At 37.9% G+C, this 10,684-nt stretch overlaps 1 protein-coding gene across 1 annotated transcript; it reads right to left on the bottom strand.

Annotated features, from left to right (window-relative positions):
* Window positions 1-2,479: 2,479 nt before the first annotated feature.
* lrit3a (info leucine-rich repeat, immunoglobulin-like and transmembrane domains 3a) lies at window positions 2,480-8,899 on the bottom strand. Its single transcript, XM_084954963.1, has 4 exons — window positions 8,596-8,899; window positions 6,813-7,279; window positions 4,629-4,934; window positions 2,480-4,491 (listed from the first exon to the last, which is right to left on the bottom strand). Exons 1-4 carry the CDS (start codon window positions 8,709-8,711, stop codon window positions 3,470-3,472), a joined length of 1,911 nt encoding a protein of 636 aa, XP_084811089.1. The 5' UTR covers window positions 8,712-8,899; the 3' UTR covers window positions 2,480-3,469.
* Window positions 8,900-10,684: the final 1,785 nt, after the last annotated feature.

Below are 10,684 nucleotides of genomic sequence, written 5' to 3'. Positions count from 1 at the left end.
AAGTCTAATGTTCATAATTACTCTTCAGGTGACAGTGTGTTGGATGACAGTGACACATAGCTATGAATCATCAAGTAGAAACAGTATCTGGGACACGGTGAGAGTGTGGCTATTATAGCTGTATTAAAAACTACCTCCTGCTTCTGTAAGATAAATGTTGCCAGTTCTGAAGATGAGAATAAAATGATTTTTTTATTCCCACGGGGAGATTCGTTGATTAGATTAGTTGTAAAACTAAAAACATTAAAAAACATACCATTTTAGTTTCAGTCATAATGCAATGAAAAAAGAATTGATTAAGTGTGATTAAGTAACTGCATGGACACAGTGAGGAAGCATCTCTTGTGACATTCAATAAAAGATTTATTCATTCTTAGTCTATGGCTAATTGGGTGGCCAGAACACTGTGTAGATGTTGGGAGATATTGTTTGTGATGGAAAGAAGATTTGCAACAGCCTCTTCTGAGTCACAGCATGTAGATGGCCTAACACCACCCTCAGTGAGCTGCCCTGAAAAAGTTTATTACTGTCACATACTTTAAAGGAGTGGGGCTTCCACAGGAAATACAGTTGCCTCTTGAAGAGGGCTGCAGGTAGTTTGGCCTAGTCCTTTCCTATTTGTACTCCTGCACCATATTTAGCATTTTCCTCCTGATGGAAAGGGGAGTAGCAGATGTCCAGCAAGAACTGGGAGATATTACTTCTTTTTTTTTTTTGGTTTAAATCTGACAGAAAATGTAAATCTAGAGTTGGTTATTGGCTACAGTTACAATATTAGCCACATTTTATCAGCATATATTGCCCCTTTATCAAACCCTAGTCTAATACATTGTGAGACACTGTACTAGGAGAAGACACACTATAAAACATTGTGTCTATAAAGAAAATTACTGCCAGAACACTGGAGCCATGCTCCAAGACTCTTTAAATGATTCTAGAATTGAATCCTCTTTAAACAAATGGGAGTTTTGTGGTGTTTTCCCACTTGGGGCAGTAACTTCAACCCAAATGGGTATTTCAGCCTTTTCCTCGAGGTACTGCTCCTTCATGCTAGGCTGCAAGCAACCCCAGTATGAGCTACAGTTCACTGTTTGATAAATCCATCAGGATCACATCCTCTCCAAAAAGCAAAGAGTTGATCCTGAGGCCACACACTAGATATCTTCCACTACTTGGCTGTACCTAAAAATTCTGTCTATAAAAGTGACGAACCAAAGAATCAAATCTTCTGCAAAAAGCAAATAAGTTATCCTGAGGCCGCCAAAGAGAAATCCATCCATAATTTGGCTACTCCTAGATATTCTGTAAAAGTTCATAAATGTTATGAAAATAATCTGTGACAAAGTGTAGCCCTGGCAGATTCCAACTCCCACCAGGAACAGATTTGACTTGTACTGGAAAAGAAAAACCATACTCTCACTAAAATAGTACAGAAACTGTTGCAGTAGTCCATAACAATGCAACAAATAGCTCATACACCAAAAATACCCACCCCAGGACACCCCACCCACTCTGCACATAGTCATATCCCTTCTTTAAGTTCATAAAGCACATGTAGAGTGGTTGGGCAAACACCCATGCACCTTCACACATCTCTGAGAGGGTAAAGAGCTGATTCAGTTATCTATGGGCCAAAATAATTTTATTTCTCCCTTATCAGAAGTTACTAACAGGTGGACTCCCTTCTTCAGTGTGGCTGAGAAGTGTGAATGCCCTGAAGTTAGTGCTTATGCTATACATCAGTTTTAACAGTCCAGTGGTAAAACCTGCTTTTCCAGTGGTGAAGGCAAATCAATTGCCAGCTTACCTGATGTTGCCTTATCACCTGTGCCAGGTAAGGATGGAGTTGCAAAGGATTTAATCTCTGAATCATTGATTCAAGAAGACATCCTGAGTTTTTGAAGACATTCATGCAGCCGGTGCAGGATATTGTGTGTTCAGGTACCACTCATTGTATGCCTCTACGTTTACCAGACCCCACAACACATATAATAATTTTTACACACCTACACAAAAAGCCTATTCATGAGTATAATATGCCTGGACATAGTACTGACATTTGCAGTAAATCTGCAGTAAACAGGCTATAATTCTGCAACCTCCTATTTCTGGTAACGTAGAAGTATCGTAGAAAAACAGGATTTAATCCAGTGACTGTTCAGATCAGAGTAAATGGCAGCTGTGACCTGTTGGTTTTGTCAAAGAAATCTACCTGGGCCTGTTGATAATTGAATTATCACATTTATAATGTCTTTCTAAATTTTTTGTACTTTTTAAAAATGTGCACTAAGCATACCACACAGACATATATTGTTACATATAGTAATTTAAAGCAAATGTATTAAAATCCATCAACAACTTTTCTTTTCTTTAACCAGTTTGTTAGGTTTTGGAAAATTGCTTTGAGATGCGTTCTTCATGTGAAAATTTTACACCGATCTACGCAGATCATATAGTGTAGTAATATGTCCAACTTATAATTCCACAGTTGTTCTGTTTATTAAAAACAAATGCACAGTGCATTTATAGACAATTAGATACATACATCATGTCATATAAAGTGGCAATATTAATGGGTCCGTTATGTACAAACACACTGACAGTACATTTCTATAAAGGCAACGTTTGGCTTAATGTTTAAAGCCAACATGATCATGAAAATGTTATGGAAAAATCTGGGCTTTTCTCTGACACTATCACAATATTCATACCTGACACTTTGCAACTTTGGCATCAAAAAAGACATCAAAGATCATATACAGCTAATTACTTGTATGATACCATTTATAACCATGTGTTGTGCTGTAGTGACATTTAATTTATTTTGTTATATAAGGCTTTAAAAATAAGGAAATCATAAATATATTGTCTGGGGAAGGTTCTTTAACTATGCTAAAGCCTTTCAAAATAAATTCATAACCAGAGCTGTTACAAAGGAGTGACAGACCACTTAAAAAATCCTGAATTTAAATAGTAATGGCAAAAAAATGTTTGTTTGGCACATATCCTGCCCCCAAATAATCTACTTTACAAGAGCCGAACCACTTAAAATCAAGTCAGTCCATGCAACTGTACAATTGAGATTCAGGAAAGTTCACTTGAAGGTTTATCTTTGAGAAAAACAATGTAGTTTTAGGGCAGTTACCAAACTTTTAAATTGTTAAAATATACATGCAATGATTCATGCAATTTTTTTTCTTTCCCATTAGTTTAACTAGTTTAACTTGGGAACTGGTCTTGTTAGCACAAAATAACTGCAATGGAAAGTTACCTGACTACCAAGTAGTAAGACTTTTCTTATGGTGGTGGTTTAATTCTCTGATCCAGAGCAGATGTAATTAAATGAATATATATTTATGAACAATTATATAGCTGATAATTTTTATCAATGTCACAAAAGGCGTGTAAAGAGTATCTCATATAATGTGGTACTACCATGGTGCGTGAACATTAACCATGGCTTCCTGCTTTAGCAGAGATATTCAGACCGAGAACTGTCACTTTTATAGGTCATTTGGGAGTCTATGCTTGATCTGGAACACAGGAGCATTCGCTCTGATTCATTAGTTGGTCTCCTTGCCCAAAGCTCAGTTGGGTGAGAGTTCAGATTTCTTTGTTTCATTGATATTGTCTCAAACTTGACATAGCTTTCTTTTTCAAGGTCCTCTTCATTCAATCTGGTGTTGCGTCCCTTGCAATAAAGAGCGAGAATCTTGTAGAGCAGCAGGATAATAAGAGGTAAAACCAAAGCACAGGCAATGCCACTTATGATGATGAAAAGTTGGTTTTGCCCACCATCCTCGACATTGTCCAGTGTGTAAAAATCAATACAGGGATCTTTTCCAGCAGCAGTACCTTTTGCTACAAGGCAAACTGAATACCTCATCCCAGACGACAGTCCATCTAGGAGTACTTTTCCACTGCCAGCATTAGTCTCCACTGTCCTTTTAGTGTCATCCTCACCATAGGGTGAATATACCACTGTAAGTGGAGCATCATTTGGTAACCCATCTGCAGTCCAGAGCAACACTGCACTGTCAGCTGTTTCCTCAACAATCTTTAGGTCCCTAATAGACTTTGATGTGTCGCTTTTCTTGCTTTTTTCATCGGCTGCAAGCTTTGTCACGTTGCTTCCTTGCTCATTTTTTGCTTGCTTAACTTTAGATTTTTGTAAACCATTGCTAGGGGTAGGCTTTAACTTTCTATAAAAAGCAATTGTTGATGCTCTCGGGAGAACCGTCGACATAAATGAGTCAGGAATGAATGTTGGTGGAATTATTGTTGTGCCCACACTGCTTGGCCCAGTGTCAATGCCAGGTCTTTGTGGGGGGACAGTAGTGCCAATGGTACCAGCAACAGTGAGAGAAATGGTGGCTTCCACACTGCCGGCGACATTCTTAGCTTTGCAGCTGTAGTTACCAGCATCCTTGTACAGTATTCCATGCAAGCTCATGATGGACCATCTGATGCCATCTCCAGGTGACTCCTGGACTGTAGAGTGGAACAAAAGCAGAAATAGCTATATGTCATATATCACTATGAAGCTTTGAATGAGGCTCAAGTCAGAATAAAATGCCCAAACCGTAAAAACAGGATAAATTATGATTTCCTAGAGCTTTAATATTTACCTGTGTTACTGACTGGTGAGCCATCAGATTTAGCCCAGTAAAGTGTTGGTGTTGGAAAGCCTGAAGCATCACATCGTAGGAGAACATTGCTGCCCAAAGGAGATGTGATCTTGGTTGCAGATGTCATCACTGATGGTTTTACACAGTTTTCAAGTTCAGCATGCTGAAAAAGAACACCTGAAAGATTTTCTGGTCCAGCACAGGTCAAAAATAGATCCATCAAAATTACTGGTGTCTCAGCCATTTTGGAAATCTCAATCATCTTGGAGATTTTACAGTCACAGAACCATGGATTATCCTGGAGGCCTTAAGAAGAAAAGAAAAAAGGATACATATGATTTTGTCAGTTTCAACATTAAGAAAAGTGGATACTGAGATGGTATTCTAGCAGTGAAAGGGCAAAAGATAATAAAGTCACATTTATGAGAAGTCTTTAGAAGTCCACATTGAGCTCTAGCAATACTTTTCAAAGAGTTGCAGCGAGTATGGTGTTATAAAGAAAACTACAAATTACACTGATGCTATTCATCAGCCTACAATGCGTTTGTATTTTTAGTTCTCTTTTTGGCTTTAAAGTCTTAATTTAGGCATAATAATTGAACTGTGGAAGGAAGCCTTTCATAAGCGAGTAATGAAGTTTACTTTACAGCTCACTGTAAACACCTGGTGCACACAATAGGTAAGCACATGTACCAATGGATACTAAAGCCCATTAAGCAGATTAGTTTGTCTTAACAGTGGCAAAGTACCTAAGCTGTGCTTGCCCTTCCTCCAGTTTGTGGTAGTGTACTTTTTCCATTAGCTTGGTGTGTTAGCACAAATATCGAGCAATCACTAAAAACATAGTTGTAATCCAGCTTAAGAGAATGGCTACAGGTTATCAACACTTTGAAAATAAAGTGTTGATAACAATTCATCATTAATGACATTCTGAAAGTCTGTGTGTAGTTGGCATTTAATTCAAAATAATAAAGTTTAGCATAGCTCCTATTTAATATTAACAGAAAGTACTTTTATGATACACTAAAGAAGTTCTCCTGTGCATGGCCCATTTTTTTCCTGTCACTTAATCCTGTATTTCTTTCAGGTACACAGGGGCTCTTCTGGCATGGATAAACTTTCTGGCCCTAACCTCAGACTGTCAGTGCTCCGAAGGTACAGGAGACATCCATTCACTTGCATACAAAAGAAGAAAAGACTAAATAAAAAATAAACAGCGTGTGATTTTGCACAATTATTAGCACTGCCACATATCTGATGGCTCAGTTGAATTTGTGTTTACGTACTTTCATAGTGTTACGTTGTTAGTTTCATGTCTTTTGATATTTGGCATTTGTGTGCAGTCATACCAGGTTGGACTGTCTGTTTTCCAATTTCATGTGGGGTTCTTTTTTTCTGTCAGTAGCCAGTTTTTCTAGTGTAAGTAAGTAAATTGATCCAACATTTATTTCAAATAACATACATTAAAACGGTCTGAAATTATTTGTTATTCCAATATTTCTAAACTTTTTGTTGAATATAAACCTGAAACCTGAAGTTTAAAACTTCAGTTAAGCCTTGTGTGCACTGTCTGAACTTGTGAATGTGAATCTTCAGGTTAAAGCTCTGACACGGGTGGTTTCTAGAGGACAAACGGTTCAGACTTAACCACAGTTAAAACAAGGCCACCGGAGTGTGGCTTATTAATCTGAACACTGGGCTTTGACCCAGACAACACAGGTCTAAACTTGTTCCAGACAAGTAAACTACAGCACCGCTAAAGGCAGGGAAACAGCCCATAAACACATTAAGGGGTTTGGCTTTAGTCTATCTTTAACAACTTGATATGCAGAGTATCACAGATTATACTACAAGTAGCTTTTTTTCCATAGAGTGATCAAATTAATTCAACTTTCTTACTTTGTTATTCTTTCTTTCTTTTATTTTCTCTCTTTGATTCTTTCTACACACATGCACTTGTATTGTGTTAATTATTTTGCAGTTAATTAGGCAATAATGTACATTTAATGTAAGCTCTGCCACTGCTTAGATTAACCTCATTTGACTTTTTCCTGGCAGACACTACTGCTCAGTGAGAACAAATCTGGCTAGATTAACAGGTGATAGAAAGAAGTTCCTGGAGTAATTACAAATAACCCCAAAAGTGTCCTACAAACCAAGTCAGACAGAGCATTTTATTCTTACCTAATACTACTTTCTGGGAGGCATTAGAAGATACGGGTAGCCCATTAAATGGTGGCCATATGTCCATGAGCTCAGAGGGCAGGGTGGTTAATTTGTTGCTGGATAGATCCAAGTAGGTAATGTTGCGCAGGTAAGGAATTGCCTCGGTGGGAACATTATTAATTCTGTTGTTGTGAAGATCCAGTGTCTTCAGCATTGGCATCTCTTTGAGAGATTCCCATGGAAACATTGAGATCATATTTCCATCCAGTCTCAGCTCGTGGAGCACTTTTAGGTTGTAGAAACTTCCAGTATCCACTGAGGTTATGGAATTATAGGTAATCCAGAGGTATCGTAGATCCACCAAGTAGTAAAAAGCTTCTGTTGGGACTCGCCGTACTGCAGTTTTTTCAATACGAAGTTTGACTGTGTCCACGGGGACATTGACGGGGATGTCAGACATGTCTGGGTCATTGCACAGTACAGATCTGAAAATCAAAGAAAGAAATTTATCTCATGTGAGATTTATCTCATCTCTATGATCTCATCCTATTAACAGCTAATGCCTGTTTTAAGAAGAATAATACAGATACAGATGTTTTAACGAAACACTGATCTTTCAAATGGGTGTAACATTGGTATACATCCCTTGATTTGTTCATACATACACCAGTTCTAACAATCTACACTATATCACAATGTATGATCCTTTAATTGACATAATTGTAGTTACCAAGGAGACTTGGTAAACATGGTGGAAATCTTGCAATTAATTGTAGTCATGGATATAAGGACAGGTGACATATTCAAGGAAAAACCATAACTCTTGGTCTGTACAGTGAGAGGATCTTTTGGCTGTGTTATCCTGTACTAGCCTCTGTTAGAAGGAGTTGTTATGACAAATGAATACATAGCTGTTTCTTATTATAGCCTTCTTTTAGCAGTCATTCTATGATTTGTCCTGTGAGCTTGACTTCCTCACATGCATCAGTCAATGACTTGATGGGAATTGTGCAGTGCATGGCCTTTCTAGTCATCAATTCTTGACCTAATTAAACAAACCACCAAACTATATCTGAGGCAATAATTTTAGAGGAATGGTGTTCCATAACTTCAGTGGAGTTTGAGAGACTTGTAAAATCAGTAGTAAGGTGCATTTCAATAGTTTGGGAAGCATGAGGTTGGCTAATATCTGATTTTTGTCATCGATCCGTATATACAAAGTGATTCTTCCACAATTAACTTTTTTTTATCTACTACTACTGTAGTGCTCTGTTGTTTCTAGATGCATCCGGAATATTGGTATAGTACTAATAGGACTAATTATGCTGGGGGTCATTAGGTCTTTCTCAAGTAGCCCTATAAATAGTTTGGTGCTATGCCAGGTAACATACATTATGTTATTACGGATCAATACGGCCTGCACATATTGCACTGTGAAGAGTTAATTAAATTAAATGCTTGAGAAACAGTTGCTTTTCTTAGAGCATAGTAAATATAAGACTTTATCTGTTTTGGTTGCTGGTTATCCAGTTAGGATTTTTTGGGGGTGGCTTTTACATATACCATAAGTACGCATGTAAATGATCCCTATGAACATATAACTTTCTGCTATACATTTACTTATTTAGAATAAGAGCACTGAAGGTGGCATATAGTTAAATTAAGTTCTTACAAGTAAAAAGTACTATCCTTTCACAAGATATCCTAATTAGGACTCTTCATAAATTGAAAAATTGTCCTTCATTTTTAGATTTTCAAAATGTGCCACGTACAGTTTATGTATCCACAAAGTATTATTTACCTGGTTCCTGTTCCATCGGTGCGTCCATGAAAAACACAGGTACACTGGGATGGACAGAACGGATGAGCCATAGTGAGGCAGCATAGGAATGCATGCAGACACAGAAGTCGTCGCATGATGTCACTGAATGCACCCAAAATGCTCACATCGAGGGGATCTCAGGAAAAAAGACATTCGGATGCCTTGAGAGACTAAAGGATTATTCTTCCCACTCCAAAAAAACAAATAGAAACAAATTAAAAGAGCTTTAAAAGTTCATAAGAGGCAGCGGTAGGCTGAGGATCTAATACAGGTGACCTGTCAGATTGACCGGGGGGATGGGAAGGAGGGGTGGGATTAGTGAAGGATTTCTTAGGCTTGACAGGGTCACGGAAGCTAACCAATGTGGCACGCTAGCCAGTTCTGGAAAGATGTTTCCTCATGTGAATCAGCCTTCTTTTGTTAATCTATTCATTTAGTGTTTTTGTTCTCTTCTGTGTTTCTTTTTTTTAATACCACAGTGTATATTCAACTTTGAGCAGGTCACATGCTCACCTTATAAGGCAGTTTGATTTGTCCCTTTGTTGTCAGCCTGTGTCTAAGATAACACTGTGGATATGTTTATAAAATCTGATGCAAACTCCTTTAACTGAAGAGATTCCTCAAATACTAATATATCATTTAGCTGGAGGCCATATTTTAGACTGAGGGAATTCTGTCTGGCACCAGGGTGTAAAATGTAATCTTGGATATGATTTATTGCCTCACTGGGAGGATCAGTAGCTTTAGGTAGTGGCCAAATTCAACCTGTCTGCTGAAGATATGTTTGAAGTAATGCAAGCTTTCATATTTTCAGACAGTATTTGCTAGTGGTCTGTTAATCAAGGGTTGCTTTTAATGTTTTTGTATGTCTTGCTAAGACATACTTTTTCTGGTAGTCATTATGCTGATATAATACTATGCAAAAGGCTTGAGCCACCTCTCATCTCTTTACATTTTGCCAGGTAAACCTGAAATAGGTACAGTGATTTATTAAACATACATGGAAATATAGTTGAAAAAACTGTGTGTACAATTCTAACTAGCTTCAAAGTCAATACTTGGTATGACCACCTTTATTCTTAACACAGCCAGAACTCTTTTAGGCAAGCTTTCTTGTCATTTCTTTAAGTAGTGTCCAGGTGTCTTGAAGGACACCCAAAGCTCTACTTTGGATGTTGGCTGCCTTTTGTTCTATTCTTTGTCAAGATGATCCCACGCCGCTTCAGTAATGCTGAGGTGCACACTCTGGGGAGACCATCTAGTGACTGATGGTGTGCCATTGTGTGTGTTTTTTCTGTCCGGGTACACTTTTACTCCATTGGCAGTGGGTTTGGAATCGCTATCATGGTGAAAAATGAAACCTTTGTCAATCAGGTGTTTTCCAGGTGGTATTGCATGACGGATCAAAATCTCACAGTACTTTTCTGTTTTTTCTGCTGTACCTCTCTCCTGACCTCCTCCATACATTTCGAGCATGATTCCAACCAATTTCAGATTTGGGTTCATCACTCAAGGAGACCTTTTACCCACTGATATCTGTACAATTCTTGTGTAATTTGGCATACATCAGCCTTTTCTCCCTGTTTTTTTTCCCTTAAGAATGGCTTCTAGGTAGCCACCCTTCCACTGAAACCATTTCTCATTAGGCTTCAGTGAACAGTAGATGGATCAACTGAAGATGTGCCAGATGAATCTCTCAGGTCATGTGTCAAGTCTTTGCTGGATTGTTTCCAATTTCTGAAGGACATGATTTTCGCATACTGTTCATTATGCTGTAGGTGTGCCACTTTTTCTTTTGTCCTTCATTTTTCTGGTTTTATCACATTCCTTTAAGGACTCTCTGCCCCACATGCTAAGGTATGATACGTTTTTGATTAACAGATTTGGGGTAATATCTCTTTAGGAATCACCTTGTCAGTGCAAAAATACAATTTTACACTTGTCAAACTTTGTTGTCTTTGGTATTTTTGTAGATTAACCTAAAGAAATGAAACAAATTATGTTTCTGCTAGTAACCAAGTGTTTAAAGATTCAATTTAAAATTAGTTCTTTCCTACATTGTCTGTTA

The sequence above is a fragment of the Perissodus microlepis genome, chromosome 2 (assembly GCF_051167445.1).
Source record: "Perissodus microlepis isolate ML-2025 ecotype Zambia chromosome 2, ASM5116744v1, whole genome shotgun sequence".
Lineage (NCBI taxonomy): Eukaryota > Metazoa > Chordata > Actinopteri > Cichliformes > Cichlidae > Perissodus > Perissodus microlepis.
Note: the sequence above shows the minus strand (reverse complement) of the source record. Positions and strands in the feature narration are given on the sequence as shown.